Source organism: Puccinia triticina, chromosome 4A, assembly GCF_026914185.1.
Source record: "Puccinia triticina chromosome 4A, complete sequence".
In the NCBI taxonomy this organism is placed as follows: domain Eukaryota; kingdom Fungi; phylum Basidiomycota; class Pucciniomycetes; order Pucciniales; family Pucciniaceae; genus Puccinia; species Puccinia triticina.
In genome coordinates this window covers 2,598,204-2,624,750 of record NC_070561.1, presented here as the reverse complement: position 1 = coordinate 2,624,750, position 26,547 = coordinate 2,598,204, and the positions used below count along the sequence as shown (strand labels likewise).

General features: G+C 46.2%; 4 protein-coding genes across 4 annotated transcripts; 1 reads left to right on the top strand and 3 right to left on the bottom strand.

The window, feature by feature from the left end:
* Nucleotides 1–1,512: 1,512 nt before the first annotated feature.
* PtA15_4A322 (uncharacterized protein) lies at nucleotides 1,513–2,209 on the bottom strand (the record flags this gene model as incomplete). Its single annotated transcript, XM_053168195.1, has 4 exons — nucleotides 1,513–1,527; nucleotides 1,602–1,761; nucleotides 1,834–1,948; nucleotides 2,023–2,209. 4 exons carry the CDS (start codon nucleotides 2,207–2,209, stop codon nucleotides 1,513–1,515), a joined length of 477 nt encoding a protein of 158 aa, XP_053019428.1.
* A 5,598-nt stretch (nucleotides 2,210–7,807) lies between these two features.
* PtA15_4A321 (beta-tubulin) lies at nucleotides 7,808–9,801 on the top strand (the record flags this gene model as incomplete). Its single annotated transcript, XM_053168194.1, has 9 exons — nucleotides 7,808–7,821; nucleotides 7,895–7,913; nucleotides 8,024–8,039; nucleotides 8,122–8,176; nucleotides 8,258–8,306; nucleotides 8,388–9,267; nucleotides 9,354–9,525; nucleotides 9,607–9,672; nucleotides 9,771–9,801. The coding sequence occupies 9 exons, from the start codon at nucleotides 7,808–7,810 to the stop codon at nucleotides 9,799–9,801; spliced, it is 1,302 nt and encodes a 433-aa protein (XP_053019427.1).
* A 2,199-nt stretch (nucleotides 9,802–12,000) lies between these two features.
* PtA15_4A320 (uncharacterized protein) lies at nucleotides 12,001–12,306 on the bottom strand (the record flags this gene model as incomplete). The annotated part of the gene is made up of 2 exons (XM_053168193.1): nucleotides 12,001–12,032; nucleotides 12,108–12,306. 2 exons carry the CDS (start codon nucleotides 12,304–12,306, stop codon nucleotides 12,001–12,003), a joined length of 231 nt encoding a protein of 76 aa, XP_053019426.1.
* Nucleotides 12,307–14,165: 1,859 nt separating this feature from the next.
* Nucleotides 14,166–17,178, bottom strand: PtA15_4A319 (uncharacterized protein; the record flags this gene model as incomplete). Its single annotated transcript, XM_053168191.1, has 12 exons — nucleotides 14,166–14,238; nucleotides 14,305–14,971; nucleotides 15,045–15,187; nucleotides 15,248–15,358; nucleotides 15,429–15,648; nucleotides 15,714–15,762; nucleotides 15,833–15,977; nucleotides 16,054–16,092; nucleotides 16,208–16,310; nucleotides 16,399–16,630; nucleotides 16,724–16,865; nucleotides 16,985–17,178. 12 exons carry the CDS (start codon nucleotides 17,176–17,178, stop codon nucleotides 14,166–14,168), a joined length of 2,118 nt encoding a protein of 705 aa, XP_053019425.1.
* Nucleotides 17,179–26,547: the final 9,369 nt, after the last annotated feature.

Below are 26,547 nucleotides of genomic sequence, written 5' to 3'. Positions count from 1 at the left end.
AGGCTACCTACAAGCTGATTTCCCCATTTTTGTGCGCATCGCAGTTTCCCTGACTGTGACTAAAACTTCCACCTTTGTTTATGTAGAATTGCAGTCGGTGTTGATTATTGGAGATGTGTGGAGAAGTTACTTCAGCATAACCGCTGGTAACTCATTTGCTGTTCACCCGCTGCGTGTCCGCCGCGTAACAGATCAATAAATTTTTGTTGAAAGGCACCAAGTCTTCCATGACAACATACTAACACTCAAAAGTAGTGGAGACCCTAGCTAACTAAGCCTCTCGAACGGAGGGTGAAACGACGAGACTTGCATTAAGTTAGGTGCAGACCTGTGAATCCAAGTCAGCATGGGCTCGAAGCAAAGATGGGGAAGATCTGAAATTTGGTTTGTCTGTTGTACGATAAGGACCATTGATGTTTAATTAAATACATACAAACTGAGAACGGTGAGCCAAAAGCTGGTTGCAGCGAAACTTTATAGCGATAAAATGTCATCTATCCATGTAAACCATATATTTATAGCATCGCATCGCATCGCTCACCGCCCTCAAAATAAATCAGCGGGATTGTTGTATTTATGTCAATCTAGTTGCGGATGCTCACCGCGGAGACTGAGCGAATAAAGCATGATGTAAAAGTTTCAGACACTGTGACTTGTCACCAGGGTCCTGGGTACCGCAATGCCTCAATGCTAAATTTGTTTCGATAAACAAAAACAACCGTGACGAGAAATGTGGCGCAGGCCCTGGAAGTCATGTTTTCTTCTTTCATCGCGGCCTTCTACCACAAGTATCAGGGCCGAGTGTGGACCTCGGTTTAAGACCCCTGTCATTGTGATTCCGACGAGACTCAAGCCAGATTCAGAGAGAAAAAACTGAAACCTGTCGGACTCGCAGTGAAAATCGTGCTGCGGCTTCTGCATAACCGCGGATGATTTTCATCGCGTAACTTTACAACCTCATGGTCTGATTATTTCACTATGGGGACTATTAGCAGTACTTGTAAGATACGAATTTGATAAGATAAGGTGATTTGATGATTGTACCTGAACGTTCAAGGCTCATCCCCATCATTGTCCCGGAGAGAATAAATATTGACCCTCAAGAAAACTGAGTTGTAAATTATTTAACTCTTTCCAGCCCACTCGCAAATCTGATGACAGAATACTTTGAAGCATTTGAAAATATTGAATTCGCAAGCGATCGTGACAATGTGTTTGTGTTAAGATACAATAATTCATAGTGATATAGTTATTAATAGCAGTCAAGGAAGGATTATAGAGGAAAGATACTTGAAACCCGGAAAAGACGATTTAATAAAAGACGAGGAGCCAGAAAACCCAAGAATGATGAAGCAAAAAACCCCAAAATTGAATGAAAGAGTAAAATGATTGTAGTAAGGAAAGTGATTGATAGATATATTAAACTGATGCAATAGTGATTGTTCGGAATTGGTTGTCGAATCTTGAAGGGGTGTCGGCAACTAAGTTTTGTGCCAGATGTGCTGATAAGCCTTAAGCAAAGGTCCACTAATTAAAATAGATCGTTCAAGATTAGTATTTCGCGTAAAGGGAGTATGGTGGAGCTAGACCTATCAGCTTACTCGGATTCCATGTAGCCTTCCAGTGTTGAGTGGGCTCAATCTTCGGAAAGCGGCCGGCGAGAGATCCAAATCATTGGTACTGCAGCCTTCACAGCGGTCAACAACGCTTACAACTATGGAATTAGGACCATAGGATGCCCGGATGCTTTTTCCGCAGAGACTGATGGAAGAAATTTCTCGAGCGTTAGAGCATGCGGACTGTGTACACAAAAGATTGGAAATATCTGCTCACGAATTGCCATCCTGATTTCCTCCTTCATAGCTGTCATACAGAGAGTGTGAAACCGCTACAATGAGATCCTGGTTACCGCTCTGTTGCCCACATGAGCCTAATCCAGGAGAGTAGTCTGAGAGATACACACACACACACACACTAATGAGCACATTATCATTACCGCTAGAATTCATCAAATAGACTTACATGTGGCATCGCCTCGATGGGTGTCCTCCTCTCTGAGTTTTCCTTTTGCTGGACCATAGGCAGGGCCCGGGGCATTGTCGCCCAATCCACTAGAAGCCGGTTGACTAGAGGGTAATGTGTGGATTGGGTTAATGACTAGTTGCGCCATGAACAATGCCATCATTAAGAATCGGTTTTGGAATAACATTTTCGTAGAATATTTGGTTCGTGAGTGCACGTGGTGTAGAAAGATCACGTGAAGATTAAGCGAGGAGTCGGAAAGATGAGGTGTGGGAGGAGTATGCTCAAAGATTGTGATGATCAACGGCCTGGCCGAATTGATTTAGAGGAGTGTAAAGAATGGAAATGTGGAGAGAAGTGACCTGGCCGGAAGAAAGCAGCGATTGATGGCTCGCTATAAATAGTGAAAAGGGGAAGCTACGAGCACCAACTCCAACAGTACCTTTCCGAGGGTTTGTGCCAGCCTTCTCTCATGTTTGGCGGGAAAACAAGGAGAAAATGGCCAGTCCCTTTCGAAATCGCCCCAGCAAACCCACCAACCCGGTGTTACCAGCCTTCGCTGGGCTGCTCGAGTGGGCTGTTGAGGAGACACTGTCCTCGCGAGCGAGCTTAACAGCCACTCGTGGTGAGCGGGTCTGGGCGGCAGCCCAGTCTCACCAGAGGGCTTAGAGCATCTCCAACGGTCCGGGGGGCAGTTGGCCTGTGTTCCCCGGCCCGCAGACACATTTCACAGCAGTCGCGGCTCAGCTCCGATTATAGACTGGCAGTTCAACCCGCAATCCGACTGAAAGCTCACTCCCAGTGCCACCCACCACCCTCTGCAAGCCTGATTCCGGTCATCGGGATGCACAAATATCGATGACTGTAACATTCTGGTCACGTTCTGGTCGTCGGGACGCATGTATCTCGATGACCGGAGCAAACCCGGTCATCAAGTGGAGGAAACACTGCTCTTGATGACCAGAACGGACCCGGTCATCGAGGGGAGTGTTTACTCCTCTCGATGACCGGAACGGACCCAGTCATCGAGGAGAGTGTTTACTCCTCTCGATGACCGGAACGGACCCAGTCATCGAAGGGAGTGTTCACTCCTCTCCGGAGAGAACCGGTCTTCGAGGGGAGTGTTTACTCCTCTCCGGAGAGAACCGGTCACCGAGGGGAGTAAACACCCCCCTCGATCATCATAGAGAACCGGTCAATGAGGGGAGTGTTTACTTGTTTACTCCTCTCAATGATTAGAGAGAACCGGTCATCCAGGGGAGTGTTTACTCCTCTCGATGACCGGAAAAGACACCGTTATCAAGACGAGGCTCGTTGATTCAATTGCTGAAGTTTTTTTTTCTTCCTTGGTGAGCTGCAAGTGTTTATACTGTGTCGTCCGTCTTTGCGAGGTATGAAGACGAGCGGATGCAGGTGTGTGTGGTCAATTGCGGCCGGGAGGCGACCCCCAGAAGTCAGCAGGTGATCGCGGGTTGGACTGCCCCCGGCGATGTTCCCAGGGTCGTTCCGCGGGTCCGTTAGCGCGCAAAACAGGAACCTGGGCGGCCAAAGTTCGCCCCCGAACAGGACCCTGGAAACCCCCTATAGAGGTGGGTAACCAAAAATCCAAGATTTGGCCAAAATTCATACATTTTCACAAGGCATTCATACCAGTTTTGTGCGTAGCCTCAGGGCTCTGCCCAAAAATCCATACAAATTTGGTGCGTACCCTTTTTTTGGCCCAGAAACCCCACAGCGGGCCTTTTTGCGCAGCCAGCTTGCCGCTCTTTTCACTGCATAGCATCAACAAAGGGTAGTTATGTTATGTTGCGTTATCCGCACAATTTTGGTAACGTAACTACCCCTGTTATCCGGGGCCCCCTGTTACTTTACTAGTAACGGGGTCATTTCAGGCCCCGCGCGTAACGTAACGGGCCTCACAAATGTGAGGCCCGTGATTGCGTTATCCCCCGGATAACGCAATAATGGACTATTTAAGGCTTTTTAGCCTCATTTTTTGCCCGTTCTCAAGGGCTCCGCGTGCCTGGATAACGCAACAAGCATAAAAAAAACCGGCTCAACGTGTTGCAATAACGTAACTGCACTGCCGTTACGCGTAACGCGTAGATAACAGCAAAAATTTTGTTACATTGCCGTTATCTACGCGTTACGCGTAGCGTAACTACCCTTCGTTGATAGCATCTTATAGGCAGCTGTAGCATTTTAATTCAAAAAAAAAATGAAAAACAAGTGGATTAAAAACCACAAAAGATCAATTGGGAGCTCGTCCGCATTCCAAGAGGGGTGACCACAAGCTTTCTTTAAGTACTCAAGCACAACTTCAATGCCAAACTTTCCACACCTGAGATTTTATTTGCAGTTTTCAACACCAAAGATCACATCCATGCTTTTATTCACAACATACCACATTCCCTCATCTTCTTCATCTTCAGGGATTATTGGAGGAGAGCTAAACTGCCAAAAGATTAAGTCATTTTGTGTTCTGCGAGGTATCTGTGAATCTGATAGAGAGATTGAGAAGAATTTTTCAAACAGATCTGGAACAATAGTATTGACCAACATTTTTACAAAGATGAATTAAACTTAGATGAGCTCTGATTTGCTCTGATGAGCCCTGACATGTTTCTACCTTTTTGAGAATTAGCTTGAATTTCTGTGTATTCAAGTAGAGCCTAGATTAAACAGGATTAAGCTGGCTACTAGTTGTGGGCTCTCAAACCCCCTAGAACCCCTCCTCCTGCTGGTGGGCAGTTGAAAAAAACAAATTGTTGGCTGGCCTTGGCTTGCTGCCAAGGGGGGGGGGGGTTACCGGGGTGCTTTTCTGCTCAACCATGAACTTTCATACAATCTTTGTTACCAACCCCCCAACCCCATGAGAAACAAAGTACATTTTCCGTGCGTACCCTCATGCCAAAGAAAGGTCATTCATACATATTTGGTGAGTACCCTTTTTGGTTTTGGCCAAAAAATTCATACATTTTGGTTACCCACCTCTATAGGGGGTTTCCAGGGTCCTCCCCGAACGCCCAGTCGCGGCTCCGTTAGAGATGCTCTTACGAACAAAAGCACAAAGCTCGCGTGAGCCGGACGTGATATTGTACACACCATTACTTCTCCCCTGGTTTCTATTCCACTCATCAGAATTTTTTCTCTTCTGGTTTTTCTGACAGATCACCATCTGCTTGATTTTTCAGTATTTTTTCTATTTCTGTAATTTCTGTACTCTCCCCGCTTCATGTTTCAAACTTGACAACAAGAAGTAGTATAACTGCGCACAGTCCTTGCCCTATGGAGCGCAAGCCAAATCAAAGTTCAAAATCTTGAACTTGGACAATTTTGTTTCACTGGATACAATCAACATTTTGTGATAGAAAAAATACGGAAAAATTAAGAACATGTAGAAGTATGAGGTATCAAAACCTAGAAAGATTATGTTGAGTGTTGAGAGTGGGGTGATGCAAACAAGGCTGCTCCCAGCCAAACCTTGGAATCGGCTCACGCGAGAAAAGTGTTTTAGTGTGCAAGGCCCTCCCTCCGGTCGGGGTCACTTTGCAACCAGCCAAATGCTGCACGCCCGCACGGAGGCTGGGACTTGTGTTAAGGTCGCCTCGCGAGCCATCAGCACAAATGACCAGTCCCATTATATTCCATTGATTCAAGCCCACTCTTGATTTATACCAAGGCTTCTCGACCCAGCGAGCGGCTCATGGACAAGCCCACCATTCTCGTTCTGTCGAAGCATCCTCGGCTCAGTAAACAGGCCATAGACCAGTGGTTTATGGCATGAATGTGGGTGGCTGCGAAGTCCCCTGGAGTGGAGATAAAAAACATGTTACTAGTTGGAGCACATTGTCAAATAACAAAACAATTTGGGGTGATAGGGGTTGTGACTAGACAATGGACGAAACCGAGTAGAGCCTCCCGTGCAAGCCCCTCAGAACGGCGTCTCCGGATGGTCTTTCACACGGAGACGGATTAAAACTGCAAGGCCCTCTGGAGTCGAATCAAAGAGCAGTACAGCGACCCACAAAAGGACGCGCTTGATGGCCCGCCTGTGTGCGAAGCACAAGTCGCTGCCGGGGGGGCAAGTGTGACCACCCGTTTCCTGTGAGAGACCCTGCCGGGGCCCTCCTCCTGAGAGGCACCGTGTAGCCCGCATCGATGGGGTTTGATTTTAAACTGGCCCTATGTATACATACCGATTAGACTCATGGATCATAAAGACTTCTGCTCTCGACGGCCATCTTATTCATCCTTTTTGCGTTGTTGATTGATCTTGGGGCGGGTCAGGAAACCGGCTGGGCGGTTTGGATGTATGTGAGTTCCGAGAAGATTTCAGCTTGGAAGGTTTGCATGTATTATTTTTCTGAAGTGTTTCTATCCTACCCGATGGAAATCACTACGCACTGGCTTCACGATGACAAGAGGTGGCACTCAGCCTCAGGTGGTATGAAATTTCACCAGCTCAGACTATATAATTTACGATGAGCTAAACAGGTTAAGCACCCTTCTCCTTTGTCTCGGTTTCTGAAATCAAGTGAGTCACGCAGTACTCAGAATGACGAATAAACAATGTATGTACGCACTGGAATCTTTTCATGATTTTTTGTCTTTCATTTTCTCTGATGTGGGCCGCACTAACAAAACTGTAAGCCATTCTCCCTGGTTGGATTCATGGCCCATTTCTCCATGCGGATGCCAGCCCAGTTTTTTCACCAAAGCTTCATCTTTTTTGAAGATCATATCTTGAGTCCTCTTACAGCCCCTCTGGTAGTAAGATTATGCTACGTCTCTCAATTGGAAAATACTTTGGAGGGAATTGATTTGGCTCTGCCAAGTCCCATCAGTCTTCCTGACAATCAGATATGCCAGCAATCCCAAATGATTTGATCCAGGCAAATTTGGTATGTGATCGTGGACCTGGTGATAAGTGAAAACACTTTCCCATTTGATTCTTTTTTGCAGATTTTAATTTTTGAAGGGATTTAAGTTTTGTGTATTTTTAGCCGCTTGTTCAGTCCTCTCCTTTCTTGAAGGCCTTCTTCTCTTTGTTCTGATTTCCGGCCAGTCTGTGGCTGTAGCTTTTTTCAGACGATGGATTTTTATAGATCTGATCCTGGTGATTGGTTGATGATTTTGGGTGAGGGTTGCGGCGCAGCGATCGGCCGATTGAGCTTCTCCCACCAGCTCGAGCACAGTTCCTCTCCGCACGGTTCGATCATCAAAAGTCTTTCAAAGTCGTCTGAGAGCAGCTGGCGCCTGTACACCAGAGAGAGGCTTGAGTTTGTAATTAGCTTTTAAGTTAGTTTGGCAGTCGTTTGGCTAAGCTAAGCACCTCCTTCTTCCCCTCCTCCACCCCTCCCCCCATCTCCGCTCCCCCTCTGCCACCAGCCAGCAGTAACAGTACCACCGTCATCGCCCCCCATTAAATTCCAAACACTCCTCGTCAGTCCCCCTTTCCCTCAATCCTCTGTCCTCACCCCCGTCTTCCATCTCCAAGCCCTGTCCTACACTTCGCTGCCCTCCCTTCCCCCGCCATCTTCTCGATCGCGATCGTTTCTGTTTCACTCCGCACTGCTGCTGTCCCAAACCCTCTTGCACCTGCTTCAGCATATCTTGCTGACTGAGCTGACCACCCCCACCCGGCCCGCTTTCTTCACCCCCCCCCCCTCTGGCTTGACTCTCATTTTGCTGACCTGGGCCTCTTCGACTTGCGTTTGTTTGTTGCCATAGGTCTTTCAGAAACTATAAAACCTCCTCGAGCTTAACCGGCTAATATTCGATCATGAGAGAAATCGTGTAAGTGACTTATTCTTCTTTTCGTATGGCTGGCTGTGATTGATTCTTCGTGTGCGCTTTGCTTCATTTGCAGTCACCTCCAAACCGGTCAGGTGAGTATCTTGATCCTTCGCGATTGCCCAGTTTCACTACATCACATCCTCCAATGAACCGCCTCTGATTTTGTCTTGCCCATTTACCGGGGTCTCTCTGGCGGAACTAGTGCGGAAACCAAATCGGTAAGCACTGCTCCCCTCACTAATCCTTGGCTCACTGCTTACCCGGAATCACCCAATCTGACATAGCATTCGTCTTCTTCAGGTGCCAAATTCTGGGAGGTGGTCTCCGACGAACACGGTATCGCTACTGATGGGCAGTACGTCGATCTTTCTTGAGCTTAGCTCCCCACCATATATGATCGAGACCGCTGATCAGAACCACTCGATCCATCATCCAGATACAAGGGTACCACCGATCTCCAGCTCGAGAGGATCAGCGTCTATTACGTGAGTCATCTTGTCCTTCACATGTCCTATCTGCCTCCTTGACTAATTGCCTCCACATATCAACCTCCTATCGACTTGCAGAATGAAGTCGCTACTAACAAATACGTGCCCCGAGCGGTACTGATAGATTTGGAGCCCGGAACCATGGACTCGGTCCGATCTGGCGCGTTTGGCTCCCTGTTCCGCCCCGACAACTTTGTGTTTGGACAGTCCGGTGCCGGTAACAACTGGGCCAAGGGACATTACACTGAGGGTGCCGAATTAGTTGACTCGGTCCTAGACGTCGTCCGCAAGGAAGCCGAGGGATGCGACTGCCTCCAAGGTTTTCAGATCACCCACTCCCTTGGTGGTGGAACCGGTGCTGGAATGGGAACCTTGCTGATCTCCAAAATCCGAGAAGAATTCCCCGACCGTATGATGGCCACCTTCTCCGTCGTCCCCTCGCCCAAGGTCTCTGATACCGTCGTTGAGCCCTACAACGCGACCTTGTCGGTCCACCAACTGGTCGAAAACTCTGACGAGACCTTTTGTATCGACAACGAGGCCCTCTACGACATCTGTTTCCGCACCCTGAAGTTGGCCACACCCACCTACGGTGACCTCAACCACTTGGTCTCGATCGTCATGAGTGGTATCACCACCTGTCTCCGATTCCCCGGTCAGCTGAACTCCGACTTGCGTAAACTGGCCGTCAACATGGTCCCCTTCCCCCGATTGCATTTCTTCATGGTCGGATTTGCTCCACTTACCGCCCGTGGGAGCCAGCAGTACCGTGCGATCACCGTGCCTGAGTTGACCTCGCAAATGTTCGATGCCAAGAACATGATGGCTGCCTCAGACCCGAGACACGGCCGATACTTGACCGTCGCCGCCTACTTCCGTGGTAAGGTTTCGATGAAAGAAGTCGAAGAAAACATGTTGTCAGTCCAAAGCAAGAACTCGAACTACTTTGTTGAGTGGAGTAAGTCACATTTTGCGCAGATGACTATCCCTTTACGCCTCTCGGTGTACTCTACTGATCGCGGTCCTCTCTTTATCTCATGGCAGTTCCAAACAACGTCCAAACCGCTCATTGTGACATCGCACCTCGTGCACACAAGATGTCTGTGACATTTATCGGTAACTCGACTGCCATCCAAGATTTGTTCAAGCGGGTGGCCGATCAATTCACGGCCATGTTCAGACGTAAAGCTTTCCTGCATTGGTACACTGGAGAAGGGTACGTCTAGGTATTCCTCAGATGTTTTGTATGTCAACGAGTTGGCTCATCTCTCTCTCTTGGCGCTTGTTCTCTCATTAGAATGGACGAGATGGAATTCACGGAAGCAGAATCCAACATGCAGGATCTGGTTGCTGAGTACCAGCAGTACCAAGAGGCTCATATGGATGATGATGAGGAAGTTGAGGAGGCTTATGAAGATGAAGTGAGTGGTGTTTTGCTAAGTCATCGAAAAAGTTCGCTAGTGATTCTGATGTGTCGGAATCGCTTGAATAGGCCCCACCCGAAGAGTGAAGTGGAGTGTCCACCCGAAGGATATTGTAAGAAAACATTAATAACAGTCTCCCCGTAATTCGACTTGAATCAACTGTTTTTCTTTGAAGATAGACCTAAGGAAAAAGAGCAAACCGAGTTGAATTTTCCAGTGATCGTTTCTTTTGAAGTTCTATGTGATTTCTTTGTTCTTGAAGCATAGATTACAATAAATTGAAACGGAAGGTTATAGCCACCAGGCATATGGCATACCAACGAACGCGAGAGAGAGAAAAAACTATATATATATATATATGAACCCACAGCCCAATCACGTTTTGTCTTACTGTTATTACTGCTTTATTTGTTTTTGGTTTTTGTTTTTTCTGCTCTTTTTCGTTTGTCCCTCTCTCTCTCTCCCTCTCTCGTTTGCGTTGGTGGGAATGAGTGCTTAATTCTATCGCCCCATTTCCATTCCCCTTTCCCCCCTCAGACTCAATCCACCCCTGCCAACCAAGACGACATCTCGCGTATTCGAGCGTCCCCCACTTCGCCTAGACTTTTCCATGCAAATAGACACCCTTCCCCCTTATATATAAGATTGTGCGGCGTCATGGTCCACCATTGTAGGTGCTCAGCAGACACGTGTTGCCGCTTTGGATCTGAGGAGAACAGAGGGTGTGCTCCATATGTAAGCCATCAATACATGTTGTAGAGGTTTTTTTTTTGCAAGGTTATGCAGCCTCTCTGGAAGTGTTGTGCGGGCAACATTCTTGTAGAGAGGCACTGGGTTGGCTGGCAATATCAGAAAAGCATCACACCCAGGTAGCACATCTTTTGTGCTATTGTGATTCTGCTGAAGCTTGAACAACTCAAGATTTTCAGTGGGCCAAAGTTATGGCCTTTGAGCCACAGCACCGGTAAAATTTTGGTTTTCTGACCAACACAGCTGCAAACTTGGCATTGTCAGCCCCCTACTGTTCCCCAGCAGGAAGGGTGAAAACCTGAACTCAAATGTCACTGGTCAGGATTCCATGATTTTGAGTTCACAGCTCAAAAATCTGTCCAAGCATTCCTGGAATCACAATATGTAGCTTTTTCATAGATTGTAAACTCAATTTTCTAGTGACAAAGGAAAACTGTCTCAAACTGCTCATCTTTTCAATACAATGCCCCATTGTAATTCATGGCAACATACCAATTGTTTAATTAAGCGCGGTTGGAAAAGAGGCACATGAAATTCCACTTGAACGGAGGTCCAGGGGACCCGTGTACAGCGCTCTCTGTGGGAGAGGCTTATGAGTTGTCTCTCAATTCAAGCAGGAGCACAAAGTATCTGCTACACAAAAATGCAAAAATGATAAGAAAAACTTGATTTGGCAAAATTGTAGATTCTGTCCTTGTGAGGAATCTGAGCCACTCACTCATCTTCTCGCCAGAAAACTGATTCCTGGAGACTGAGTCACAAACTGGTAAACCTTTGTTTGCAAAACTTTCACCTTGTTCAATTTTTGAAAAGATGATGGGAGGTCAATGGGTAGTGATGGAGAAGATCAAAGTATGCAAAATCATAGGGACTGTGATATAGCATATGGTACACTTGGGGTAGAACTTTAGAGAGGCTGGGTGACGAGCTATAGAAATTCATGCCAATATTGCATTCCTCTCTCTTTCCTGATTCATAATGGGATATTTGCCATTAGCATTGATGGGACTGTGCATGCTTTTCTACTCAAACAAAGCTTGGATGGCAATTCAAGGCACTTTACTATATACTTCCCTGGCCCTCAGGACAAGCTACATTCTGCACCTTCAATCTGAACCCACAATTAGTTACAACCTGGCCCAATTGGGCAAGAAATAATGCAGGATCCGCCAAGGAAACTTTGACCAAATTCAACAAAGTGCATTGGGTCCTAGGAGGTATGTAAGATAGTATTGCTATCATGTCCAAATTATTGACTTGAACTTGCAAACAGAGCCTTGCCTGACATGATGCTTTGGAAACTCTGTCTGGATACAGCTAGACTTGGTGATTGGCGCGTTCTGATATCTCAAGAGTATTGGCGCGCCAAGGAAGATTCAGAATATATTGAGGTGCCCATCAATTTGTCCTATCAAGCAGACTTCTGTTTGGAGAAAGCCAGTTCAAGGGAAGATTTGATAGCCTGGTTACTCTTGAGCACTATACCTCTCTTAGAACACCAACTTTTGAGGCTCCAACTATTGCTCGATCCCCCCGGCAGCTCCAGATGCTACAGCTTGAGCCGAAGAGAATGAATTGTTTAGCTTGGTTTTTGGCAGGGGGTAGGAAAGAGACGCGAATAAACTTTGGAGTTCTTGGTCATCGACATGGACACAACCTCTGAGGACCGAGATTTGGTTCGCACGCGGGATGAAGCTAGCACGGTTGAAGTAGAGCGACTCGTTTATGGAGGCAGCTCTGGAAGGTGTTCCCTGGAGCTGGTTGGCGGGAATGGGCTTGTTGAGGGCAACTGGGTGCTTGAAAATGTGGATGACCGCGCGCATTCCAGAGGACAATGTCGGCGGCACCACAAGCGGCGTTAGTAGCACTCGACGGCAATACCGAAGCTAGCACAGGCAAGGGCAGGAGCGTTGTTGGCATCTTCACCAGCTGATAGAACAAAAAAGGGTGGTTAGCAGCTGCAAGCGGGTCTGGATGTGTAGTCAAAGGACAACAGTTAACATCTTGACTTTAACACCGAAGGCCTGAGCATCGTCTACAGTTTGCTTGGTGTCATCAAGGGAGGGTCAAAGATGGACAGCAAATCAATGAGCTCAAATCTGCTTCCGGAACCTTCATCTTTGGCATTCGGTACATTGTAAGCAAATGCCAAGGCAGGGAGACCACGACGGGCGAACTCCTCAAAATTGTTTTCCAGACGGGTCTCAAGGGCTCCAGTGTTGTTGGACCACAAACCAGGAGTTTCTGGAAGCCAGACAACAGAAAGGGTTCAAGGAGGGATTGGGCTTGGTTTCTTTGAGGACCAAGAGAGTGTGCTCGAGTTGATTTTGCCGCGGTAGGGGCACAGGTAACACCTAGACAACAGTTGACCTGACACTGTTGTGTTGGTGACTGTTTGAATAAGCTTGAGGTGTGGGTGTGGCATAAAGCAGCTGAGGGCAAGTGTTGTCTATAAAAGGGGGGGGTTTGTATCTTGTTCCTCAGCCAATTCCAGCCGCTGTAATTCCAGCGGGTGGTTTGGTTCAAGCCCCTCCGCTGTTGCACTTGCACAGTCTGAGGGGACAATACTCGTTGGCCCCCCTTTTGAATAATGCCTTCAATGTGGCGCGCTGGGGGCCATCCTTTCACTGTTTTTTGACCCTGCTAGACAGGGATGGACAGTGGGCCACGGTGCATCAGCTTGCTGATGTTGGGTGGTGGGGTGCTAGTTAATTTTCTGTTTTCCATTGGTTTTTGTACTTGTAGAGGGGAAACCCTTGCATTTTTTTTTCTTTTGGCATTTGTAGAGGGGTAACCCTTGATTTTTTTTTTTGTGATTTTGGTAGAGTTGTAGGGGAAACCCTTGAAGTTTTGTTCCACAATTCACAGGCTTTAATATACTTAGATAAAAATTTTGGAATTTTTGGGCAATGGGAACCTTGTTTTTAAGGCCCCCACATCCTACCTTGGTTCTAGTTTTTCATGATTTTTTTAACACGGAAGAATGCTTCAAAAACTCCCAAAAAATTCAGAGAGGCCAATTAAAAGGCTTTCTATTGATTGGTCAAAAACCATCTTGAAAAATTTGTGTATTTCACCCGCAGTGTGCAAAGTGTTTGGGACTGCGCGCACTGCAGTGTGCGAAGAGTTTTTTGCAGTGCGCAAAGTAAGTCCGTATAAATAAATAAAAAACAATGTGATATCCCATATCATCCAATACTGGGATCATATTGGATTGTTTCACTGTTGCTACAAAGCTGTCCAAACATCTGTAGAAGCATTGAAATTATTTTGAAAAATGTATGCTGTGGTGGAGTAGATTTCCACCATAAGAAATCATCATACTAAGAACTCTTGCATCACCTGCTCCAGAGTTTTGACACAACTTAATATGATTGGTGTGAATTAACCAAGAAAATCTATATTATGACATCAACAATACATACCAACAGCTTTGTCCAACACACTTGATTAGTAGATCTTCGAAGTAGTATTTCAATAACCAACCAATTTCGCGCCGGTTTTTGTTTGTTTGACACCAATAAGGTTATAATGCAACACAGTGTAGGGATAGAAAATTACTCGTCAAGACGCTTTCTGGGCGATGCGGGAGTCTATTCATGCGGACAGTACTAAAATTCAAACTCCGGCTGCTGCGAGCAGGCCGGAAAGGTCGCAAGCGGTGGCTCTGTTCTTTTCAATTTCAAAGCACTCCACGTCGTATGCAGTTTTCAAGTCGTGCAAACTCCTCAACTTGTCCACCGTATCTTTGAAAGCTAGTAAATTAGCAATAAGGTCTTGTTAGCCAAGCAATCACATTCTGCGGGCCCACATCTACTCACGAGTCTTCATCAGGCTCTGCCACCTTGACTAATCCATCTTCCATATCCTTTGAGTCAGTCAGGATGGAAACAATCGGCGTTGTAGAATCGCTGGATAGGTCCGGTGACGCAGGGTCTTGATTCCAAATGGGAGGCGCAGCATTCGCGCTCGAAGGTCCCCCGCTTGCCCGCTGATCCGGTAGTGACGATGGCGTAGATACATCGGATTTCTCAAGTCTTGCAATAGGCGTCTGGATAAGTGACGTGGATGTGTTTCGGGTATCGGAACTCCTCAAACGCTTTGAGCGCTGTATATTCCGCTCCCCAAGGAAATCATCGTAGGACTGATTGGCGTTAAACTGGCGACTATATGTCCAAGCAGCCTTGTAGCATGATCCAAGGGCAGCAGGCGTGATAGCTAGCTGGTTTCCTAAGAAAACCGTCGAGTAAGTGATGGGAGAAAGAGCAACGGACTGATAGACCGGAACACCCATTATTGATGATAGCAAATCAATCATCACGCGACTTCCTGATGCTTTCCCCATGACAATGATACGTTTTGGTAGAACTGAATGGTCATATGGATTGAAGCCAAGTAAGCTGTAGGTAGTTGCTAAAGTTTCATCTATACTTCCTAGATTCCTGAGCCTTTGACTGATACGAGAAAGTTGGAGGCGCATTGTGAGAACTATAGAGAGATTTTATTGGTGAATACATGGAGAACGGTCACAAATTGACAAATCCAATAGGGGGTTACTCACACTGAGATTCTAGTAAAGAGCGTGGGTTGACTCGCTGATCCTTGAATTCCTTGATACGCTGGCCTGCTTCAAATCTTGAAATACCCTGCCAGCTCCCCAACTCTCCATGTGGCCAGAAAAAGGTGTAGAGCTTGTCATCAAGACTATAGGCTCCCCGTTAGCAATGAAAATGAAAATGTTCACACGCAATCACATGTGCGCACCCTATCGTTCCACCTTCCGCAATCAAAGTTACGAGTGTGTCAAAGGTATGCCAAGACCCATTACAATATGTATCTCGAAGAAAATGTCGCGCCAAATCAGCATCTTTATATCTGAAAAACCGTGCAATCATTCATTCAGCATGGAGGTTCATGGTGTGAGTGTAAAAGAAAATTGACGAACTCGAGTAGCGCCATGAAGGGCATGTGACTGGCAAAATTCGACGAAGACTTCACTGGGTTGGGAAGGATTTGACGAGTTGAATCGGGTAGATAATGTGGCAGCGGCATAAGAACGGAGTCCGAATCACAGTCCCCCAAGCAAATCATCACATCTCGTGGCTTGAGGGGCTGACTCAGAAATGTAGCTTGATGGTGGCCCAGAAAGCCGACAATCTGACAGTCTACAGGTTAAGGTATTAGTTTTAAGTTGCATTTACAGCGTCTGAATCATAAACTTGCTACTAGCCCGCTGAAAATCCATACCGGCGAACAAAATAGCTCGCAATGGGTCCTAGCTGAGAGGAATTGATATCCGGTCAGAAAGCTTCTCCAACTGCCTTGGTCAAAGAGGATATCACGACTGACCGAGACTGAGTTATCAAGGTAAGGTTTTCCTAATTTTTGACTCAGTTTGGTAGCTTCGTTTGACGTACCGGACTGTGAAGAATCGTTGCCCATGATAAAATTAAGCACTAGCGGATCCCATTTCTTGTCGTTCATGCTCCATAAGCTGGGCCGCACATATGGATAAATTAGCTTCACTTCTTATCGATAAGGGGGGAATTTTTGTCTTGCAAATCAAGTACCTCATGCTTGCAGCATCACTTTCACTCAACGGTGCAATACTGGCTCGCAATAAAGAGAAAGATCACGTGAAAATACGTCAGCGATCAAAAATGATACGGAATCTGGGCACGAGGCAAATCTTCCCGAGATTGTGAAAAAATGACTCAGACTTACCTGCCTAGCAACAAAGAAGACAAGAAAGATGATGCCGAAGATATACGGTCAGTGGCTTCCAATATATTTGGACGTGTTTGTTGAACTTTCATGATCTGGACACCTGTGAGTAGGAATGTTAAACGTCCGCAGTAGCTTTAGACGAAATCTCCGTGAAATTGCAGATGTGGAATGAGAAATCGCGTAATGACCTGTAAAGCGGCAAAATGCCCGAACACCGGACCTGCGTGCCGTCTCTTCTGAGCCACCAATCAGCCACTCAAGAGATTGTGCCTGCGCGTCCGTGGACGTATCGTAGAAATTGGGAGGGTTGGGTAGGGTCCATGTCTGCTCTGGCGGTAATTGTTCATGTAGGGGCTTGTTAGGGGCTAGCCTGGAGAGAAGTGCCGATGCTGCCTTTGACCACCATACTGAACTATGTTGCTGTGGTGCGAGAGGACAATGTTTAACATTGATAAATACTTCAAAAAAAAGAAATCACAAAATAATTGTCCAAATGTTGTTTGATTGACTCACCGGGGCCGATCCAGAAATGCACTTCACGCGTTTGAGTTCAACCTGAGATGATACTTTTTGCAGCAAGATATCCAGTGCTTTGACATGTAAGTGGGTGGGAGAGGTCGATACTTCGCCGTCCGTGTGGCAGCCATTCTGAGTTCTGTTGCATTTACAACAAACCCGGAATCAAAATAAATGAACAAATTGATGTGTTATGAACAGGGCACCAATGGGCTAGATAAAGAAAGCAGAGATCGCAATGTATAGCTTGAGACTCACCTATACTCCGGAAGGTCAGTATCAAATTTGACACATTCACCGAATATAACATTCAGAGATTCATCTACGATTATCAATCCCATTTTTTCGGTAGATAAGTCAAGAGAAAGAAAATAGGGTTTCTGATGAGCTGAGCCAAGATCACGAGGTCCTGAAGGCGCGACATTCTGAGGTTTATCGGTGCCTAGAACCATTGAATGAGGTACCATAACCGAATGCTAGATTGCTTGGTGATGGCCTCTATGGCCCACACAGATCCTCTTTCGTCCCTTTAGTAAATCGGAAAATCTAGTAATATTTGGTTCGTGCTGTCGGAGCCCTTCGCGAAACGTTCCGGGGGAGCAATGTTATCTTTTCAGAACACAGTACTGGAAATGCCAACGTAGCCCAGAACACGAATGCTCTATTTTTGATAGAAGTCCCTATCGGAGAAGTCAAGGGCTTTCAGGTTGATCTTGGACGCTGCCCCAATACCAGAGTGCAACGTCGAGAACAGCTTTGCACGACCTGAGCTGCGACTAATCCTTAAAGAATCCCGAACAGGCTTACTTCCGCGAAGCTATTTTTGAAATTACCAGAAACTACGGATGAACTGACAAAACAAAGTTAATACAAAATCAAAATTCGGAGGTGTGGGGTTGATTGACAACCCCGGGTTTCAGAGGAAGATCAAACTGGCCCCAGGCGCTTGAAAAGTCTCTTCAACTGCTATGCCTAAGGGAATCAACTTACCAATATTGTGTGCTTCGTGTGAACTTTTGGATGATCGGGGATGGTGACCAGGCTCGAAATCGAAGATATGTTGATTTAGTGGTGATAGCAAATTCGGCGTAATTCCCGAGAGGAAGGGCGGCTACAAGCGAGAGCAGCCTTGATTGGGTTCAAACTTTATTCGTCACGGAGTAGAGACACAAACGATACTTCTTTGGAAGCGGTGACCGCCACGTTTCTTGGAATGAGGGAGATGGGGCAGGATGGGGCGCTTGAGACGTGTTACGATGTGGTGGCGGAAAGATCAATTTAGCGCCAGTAAGCCTCCGTTACAGCAGTATATGTATGCACCGCAAAGTGAAAGACCATGGTTTCTGGAATAGTGAAGTCTGATGAAGAAAGCGACCAGTCAGACAGACCGCCCGCCTCGAGGCCCATCCCGACCCTCTGCGTGCTGGGGGACCCATTCAGCCGTCGGGCGGTCATTGTTGCGTGACCATAGAACGTGAGATACGAACCTGACGGCCTCATGAATTTGTAATTATTGAACCTCATTCACGCTGAACTGACACCTGAGCCTACCTGAGCATAAGTCATAATCCGACCTCGAAGCCCACGCGCAGCCCGCGCGAGACACCTCTTGAGGGGTAGTTTGCGGGTGATTTTTCCTGATTTATCGAAACGCCGGAAACGCCGAATTTGGCCACGAGTGTTTTCCTCCCCCCAAGTTCGACTTGATCCACTTCACCCGCACCTCCCCTCAGAAGGAGGGACTTGGAAAGAACGGAGTTTTTTGGCGTGACAGGTACGCACAAACACACCTTTTTTGTTTGGCTGTATCTTTGCCAAAGATCATCCAAAATTATTCATAAAATATGTCTTGTGTAGCCAAGAAACTCAGTTCCACTCACATTTTTTTGTATTTTTTGAGCAACTAATTGTCAAAGAAAAAAACAAGGAAATGGGGGTTTCAGCCTTTTCCCACGCCGAGGCATGCTTTTTGCAGCCCCGCGCGGCCATGCAAACTGGCAAAATATTGGTCTTTGGATGCCAATTTTTTGGAGAAGGTGGTGAAGGTTGATCCCCAAAATGGATGAGGAGAAAGGCAAGACCAAGGCCTTTCTCATAATCTTTTCTGTGCCAGCATAACTGGTATAGATGAAAAGTTATCGCAGAATTAAGATTTTCTCTGCCAAATCTGAAAAACTTGTTGCACCAAAAAAACTCTGTTCTTTCCTGAGTCCTGTCAGCAGGCTCCTCTTCTGTGGTAACCCAACAAATGTAAACTGCGTGAACAGCTGTATAAAGTTGCCCTGTAGCACAGGAGGCTGGTAGAGCAAATACTACCAGGACCTCAACTGATGAAATATAAATCCAAGGTACCCCCCTTGGGTTCATATTTGTCAGCTGGGCTACTATATTAAAAATAGCCCAGCTGTCCTGTTATGTAAATTACTGCAGATTAAAATAAGCTGTGGCAAGGTAGCACCACATAAGAAAAAGATAAAAAACAAATCAACTATCAATTAAATGTAACATTACATATGAGCTGAGGCGCGGGAGCGCTGCACACAAGTAAATAGTTAAAAGTGCTCTTTTATCTCTGAGAAACTTTGAAAACAATGTACCTTTGATTTAGATGAGGGGCAGAGAGGGATGACATGTTGGCCCCTCAAATCCGGGCAGAGAGATGGAAAGAAACAGCTTCACCCAGATGCCTCAAGATCAGAGGATAGGTGAATACCACACAATATGAGATCAAAAGACTAGGTGAGACCAGGTGAATCAAAAATATATAACCTGCATGCTAAGGATGAGCACGTAGTGTAATAGCGTTCTAAGGTCCAGAGGCTGAGTTCATACCACACTCTCTGAACCCAAGAAGCTAAGAAAAAGGATCCTGCAATTATCAAATCACATTACTGGTTACCCCAGATCCGGCTGAGAGACCAGATATGTACATCACTACCTCAACAAGTCCAGCACCAGCCAAGGTAGTGGATAGAACTTATAATGAGAAGATTAGATGAAGCACCGCGTGCTTTCCATCTAAAAATCTCCTCTGATTGTGTACATAGGATGAGGATTGAGTAGTGGAGGCTACCTAGATCCCCTGACAAAAGGCTTCAAGAGCACCCAAGAGGAATTTCAAGGGATCTTGATTTATAACAATCTCCGGGCAGAGAGAGATGGTAAATACTTCTCTGCCCATGGCCAACAAACACTTCAGAAAAGCCAAACACTGTTTTGATCTTGTGCGCAGAACCAGGATAAGTAGATCTATAGCACAAGGTCCTTAGCTTAACCCGGCCAAGAGGCTGAGGTACTTGGGGACTGGCAAAGAGGTTTATCACAAACTCGTTGCCTCCTAAGGAACAGAAACCAATATAAAAGGTGGGCTTTTGAGAAAGTGAAGGCCCCCCAGAATTTTCAACATATTCTTTTCACTGCCAGCTCCAACCCCGTCAACCTCTGACCCAACGGTGGGCCGCTACGCTAAACTATCCGTAGCGTGCGCTATCTGCTAGTTTAGCGTTGCGTAGTTCCTGACACATTGCCGTTAGTTGTAGCGCCCGCTACGGGCCGCTACGCTACGCTAACGGGCGCTAACAGCGCTATCAGCTTTTTTAGCGGTTGAATAGCACTGCTAGCGCTGATAGCGGCGATAGAGGCCCTGTAGTTTCAAGGGGTGCCTGTTAGCGGTAGCGGGCAATCACTGCCCGCTAACGGAAAACCCTGTCATTTGTAGTTTAGATCCGCTACGCTGCGCTGAACTACGGACTAAATGTAGCGTAGCGGCCCACCGTTGTCTGACCTGATTGCTGTCAAAATAAAAGTGTGTCACCTGATAAGAAATGGCACTCCACCTCCTTTCAAGATAACTCCGGGTTTTTATGGTTATTGGCGCTGGTTCTTCGCAACGTTCAAACCTCTTCAGCGCTCCGCTATGAGCCTGATATGGTCTGTCTGGTCTACGTAAGAGTAAGCGGCTCTGCTTGCACACAGTAAACTCCGCAATTAAATAAGAATATTGGATGTTAAAAACTCTCCATGGTGTAGCAATACACAAAAGCTCTGCAAAGTATATCTCTAACTACAATAATAATGTAAGATAGGTAGTATCAACAGTGGGCCTTTACTTTACTTTACTATAACCAGGCCCTTCCAGTAGAGTATAGATGTTTTTATCATCTCTGGTACTTTAACCAGGGGAGATTTTGATGCACTCTCCAGAGAGTGCCATACTGTACGCTTTTTCCGTAACTGTGCTGGATGCCTTTGATGAAAGTAGTGTAAAAATTAATGAAAAATTCTGGAACTAATCCAAAAATGATCTGAAACAAATCCTGGATAATGATTCATGCATAAACAATCCAGAAGTCATGCAGAAGTCAACTGGAACGTGTTTGAAACCACTAAGACACAATGGTCACAATCAAATCATAATTCAATTTGAACTGTTTTTTAATTGAGATGAATTCTTGGGTTTCAATTCATATTATTTACGTGTGCATGAAGGTGGTCATTGTTTTAACTTTGCTTATGTAGCTGCCATGTGCGCGTGTGTAAGTTTGTTACAAATCTCAGGTTGGCCCCCCCGCAGATCAAAAACATGTACACTCCCATTAGAATGATGTGAAAGGCCCATCTGAATTGGCATGTTTCCCTAAAGAAGGCCAGTATCATCTAGAATTGAACCAAAAAAGGATGAAAGTAGGGTGAAAATATGAGTCAAGTCAAGCTTGGAGGTGTGTGGTCCCAGATTTCAGCTAGACATCCTGGCTTCTTAACATATATGAGCTTATGAGTTGGTTTTGTGTTTGTTTGTTTTCCAATTTCTCCATGCATATGCATGTGAGTTTTTTTCCACTTCGCAAATGTCACCTTTGTGTACGCGCGTACATCAGGGTGACAAATCAATGGAGGGGCCTTTCACAGCTCCATTGCAAGTAAAAACCGGTCAGCAAGCCATGAAACCCGCAAGTCACATTTAAGTTGTGTGAAACCCCTTTGACATAGTGAAATTGATCAACAGAAATTTGTCATAAATGAGTAATAATTGGGCATTTCTTAGCCATGATTTAATAACAGGTTGTAATTAATTTATCATTAGAAACCTGAATGGTTCTAAACAACATTGCACAAGTTCCTGTGACAATTTGGCATCACTTCTGACACACTTCCCATTGAATTGTGAAAAATTTATCAATCATTTCCTAATCCAAATCTGACTCACATCAGACCCAGAACAACATAAAATTAGACTCTGGCCCTCTCTGGAGAGTGTGTCAAAGTTTCCCCTGGTTTTTACTGGTTATAGTAAAGGAATATTTCCCAATGGGCTGATATAGTAGAGAGCCCTATGAAACATGTTTCAACCCTAGTTATTTCAATAACCAGGGGTAAAAGCGGGTTTAAATGTACTTTTACCCCTGCTTATTGAAATATGAAGGGGCAAAACCAGGTGCAAATGCCTTGTTGTGGTTATAAGGGGCCTTTTACAAGCTCCCATCAACAAAACAAAACAAGTTACTTTAACTGATACTGTACCTGTAAAAAAAAAATTAAAAAAATCAAATACGTGTTATAGTAAAGAAAAATTCTTTACTGATTGGAGTGCTATCTGTTATAGTATTGAGCCAAAAACATCTACTCTATATATTTATAACTTTACCAATAACTGTAAAGTAAAGGCCCATTGTTGGTAGTATCCCCCCTGATAGATAGAGAAGTGAGAGAAAAGCCCCCAAAAAGGTCCCCGTTCCTCCACTCCCTCCACCCGTATAACTCCGCTCCCAGCCAACATTGCCCATGTCCTTCCTTTCCCGCACTCGCCAAAACTCTGCATGCATTGCTTCCAAACCTAGTACCTCTCCAATGTCAAAATAAAGTGTGCCACCTGATGAGAAGTGGCGCTAGGCCTCCTTTCCTATATAACTCCGGGTTTGAATGGTTATTGGCTCTGGGTTTCCGCAATGTATAGACCTCTTCAGCACTCCGCTATGAGCCTGATATGATCCGTCTAGTCTGCATAAGATTCAGCTGTTCTGCTTGCACACAGCAAAACTCCTCAAGTAAGTAAGAATATTGGGGGGGGTAAAAACTCTCCATGATGCAGCAATACACCAAAGCTTTGCAAGTATATTAGTAATCACAATAATACCATAAGATGAGTAGTATATAAAATGATAGACAAAGAAGTGAGAGAAAAGCCCCCCAAAGGTCCCTGTTCCTCCACTCCCTCCACTTGCATAACTCCGCTCCCAGCCAATGTTGCCCGTGTCCTTCCTTTCCTGCACTTTCCAAACTCCGCATGCATCACTTCCCAGCCTAGCAAATCTCCAACACCTGTTCTGCCGCACCCTCTTACTAGCCTCCAACCCCAATCTCTACCTGGCGCATCCACCCCAACGTCATCTGCTTCCACTGCCCCAGTTCACCTGGTGCCAGTCCGCACTATTCAGTCCTTCCATGCGTCCCGCCAAAGTCCTACTCCAACTGTTCCAATAAGTCCACGTGCCCGCAGCGTGGCTTGAGCCCCAGTTCCCTTGTCCCTGTGACAAGTCCTTGGTCCTGCAGCTTCCCCATTTGCCAACTTTCCGGGTGATTTTCTTAGCTGTACATTCAAGGTTTTCCTCAACCTACATATAAGACGCATAAGCACGCATGCTTGTTGTCTGTTTGGATATGTAGACTGAGCATTTGCTCAGCCACCCCACTGCATTTCCGCTTGTGCTGTGGTGAGCAGACATTCTACGCCGCTAGCCTATATAAATCACCAAATCGCCCGCTGCTCTTTGCTGAAATCTGACTTGATTCCTGCCTTTGCCTCAGGATTCCCTCTTCCGAGTGAGTCAGCTATTTTCATTAATAATCTATTGGATCTATCTGAAATCTTCCTGGGAACTTTATAGCTCAAACACACCTGCTTTGAAGGCCCCAGACGTACAGGCACTCAAGTACCCTTGCTAAGCAGGCCCTGTAGTACCCAAGAGGGCACTTAAATACCCCAGGCGCTCCTGGCCCCTCCGTTAAAAATCCCTTTTGACGGTGTAGCTAGAAGAAGTATTAATTCTTGGCTTCCCCAAGCCTGACAATATTTCATTGGTTGATATCAAACCATTTCAAATTGGTTGAGTGCATCCCAGTTTAAATGGGATAACTTAGTCTTCAATACAGCCAATTATGCTGGCAGTGCCTGTTATCTCCGCTGTCAAACTCCTATCTCCCTCACTATGAAAAAACTCAAGAAACTGCTGCCAGTTGACATGCAGCATACTCGAGTTGATTTCTAGTTGATATCAGGCTCAGACAAATTAATCCAAGGGTGGTACACCCTGGAATATTTGGAAGTTCCTTAGCTTAAGTCTAGTGCACAATGCACTAGACTGATTGGAATGAGGTGCACAGACTGAGCCCTGTCAAATCTCAGTGAAGATCAGCCCCTCTGGCCCAGTCAACAAGGGGGTCATAGGCGCCCAGGCCATACCTGCGCGGGTCAGGATGCATGCACATCCAGTTGACCTGGAGGAATCCCTCCTGGTCAATGACTATACACAACAGTTTGCCGGGGGAATCCCGCCCAGTCAACACGGAGGGCTCCTCCCGGTCAACAGACCATTTGACCCGGAGGGCTCCCTCCTGGTAGACAGACCAGTTGACTGGGAGGGCTCCCTCCCAGTCGACAGACCAGTTGACCGGGAGGGCTCCCTCCCAGTCGACAGACCAGTTGACCCGGAGGGCTCCCTCCCGATTGACAGGATAATGTAATAGTCAACTGCGGTTCATCTGGTGGCTCTCAGCCCTCTTGATGACCAGAACATAATGGTCATCAAGAGGGTTCCAGCCCTGTTGATGACCGGCAATTGAGAGGGCTGAGATCTCTTCATGACTGGTATGTTCCAGTCATTGAGAGGGCTGAGATCTCTTCATGACCGATATGTTGCAGTCATCAAGAGGGTCTCAGACGTCTCAATGACCGGCACACGCCAGTCAGCAAGAGGGTCTGAGCCCTCTCAATGACCCAAATACACTGGTCATTGAGTGGGTCTCAGCCCTCTCAATTGCTGGTCATCAACAGTGCTGGGACCCTCTTGATGACTGTTATGTTCCGGTCATCAAGAGGGCTCAGACCCTCTTGCTGACTGGCGTGTGCCGGTCATTGAGAGGGCTGAGACCCTCTTGATGACTGGAAAATACCAGTCATCAAGAGAGCTGAGACCCACTTGATGACCGGGGTGTGCCAGTCATCATGTAATTATGTTGGCCGGGAGGAATTGCTCCCGGTTGACGCGCTTGTACCCAGTCAAAGTGGGTGGCTTCTTTGCTGGGAGGGATGTGTCCATGAGGCTGCAGGAATCACTATGGGCTTGTGCAGCCCATTGTCCAGGCTGATTTTCTGAGGACACCTGGAGGCACAGTGCTCAAAATTGAGCACTGAGCTGTGCCTTGTGGCTTAGCACCAGCCCATGCTGAGCTAGGCTGGAAGCAAGCTGGAAGAACCCTGGAAGAATCCAGGTACTGATCAAAGTACTAGCATAGTAACTGCATGTCAACTGAAATCAGTTTCTTGAGTTTTTTTCATAGTGCCTAGCTTCCAAACCCCTTTATAGTCTACAATGTTAGGATACCACTCACTGCCTCCACCTGCTGACATAGCCCACCTTGGATGTCACAGCTTCCCCCAATACCTACCTCTGCTAGCCACTCTGTTCTGGCCTGCTTAGTTTGAGTCCAGCTCCACGCACCACCACCTTGAGTTGTGTGCTCCGCCGCCCTTGGATCTGTAGTCAGCTGTTGCATGTCCCCCGGTTACATCCGTAGTCCCCAAACTCCAGGACTCCACGCAGCCCCAAACACTTTCAAGACCTGCACCACTTTGTGTCACCACAACGGGACCACAACGGGAGGTGCAACAGAGCTCAGATTTCACATGGAAATATAGATCCCCAAAGTGATCCAGAATCCTAAATTTCAGATTTCTCTGCAAAATCTGAAATTCCAGATTCCTCTGCAAAATCTGAAATTCCAGATTTATTCCAGAATCCAGATTCACGGGAAGTGGAGGACTTCCCGTCGGCTAAATTGCTTAATCTAGAGGGACAGGCTAAACCTTACTGGCTGGTGAAATTTTATTGATATCGAGTTTTAACCAGCAAACAAGGTTTAGCGGCCTCCTCTAACTCAAGCCTTTTAGGCGACGGGAAGTCCTCCAGTGAGGACTTCCCGTGCCTGTGAGCCCCGCAGATGATGGTTTAGACCCAAACAGTCTAAATTCTTGCAGGGAAATCTGGCTTTTGGGCTCTACATCTCTTCTGGGAAGCCCACAGATCTTGATGGGAATTCATCCATTAGAGAAGAGTGAGCAAGCTCTTCTTTAGCAGCCGAATGCTACGCTGAACAGAAGTATGAGCGGAAAACCTCAGAAAACAAATTTCTATTTGCTCTTTCAGAGTTGTTTCAAAAAATATACAGTTCAATTTCGTCAAGATATCGCGCAAGTGTGTATACAAAAAAAAATCGCCCAGAAAGAAATGACAAATTTTACTGCTATAATAGACGCGATAAGACTGGAGGTCTTGAATCAATCGGTGCAGAGGTAAGGAGATAAGATAACAACTGATAATAATAATGCAAAAGAGTGTGATAGTAAAAATAAAATAGATCTTTTCTGTTTTGGTGTTTGACGTTATGTTACCGATTGAAAGCCCCAAGATAGTTGAAAAGAACGGAAAATGCTAGTGGCATGACTCGATGCCGCTACTGCTGGTTGGAGCTAGCCCCGACGCGAATAGTTGAAAGAGAATGTACTGATGTTGAAACTGTAGGCCTCGGTGGTCTCCCTAATGAGA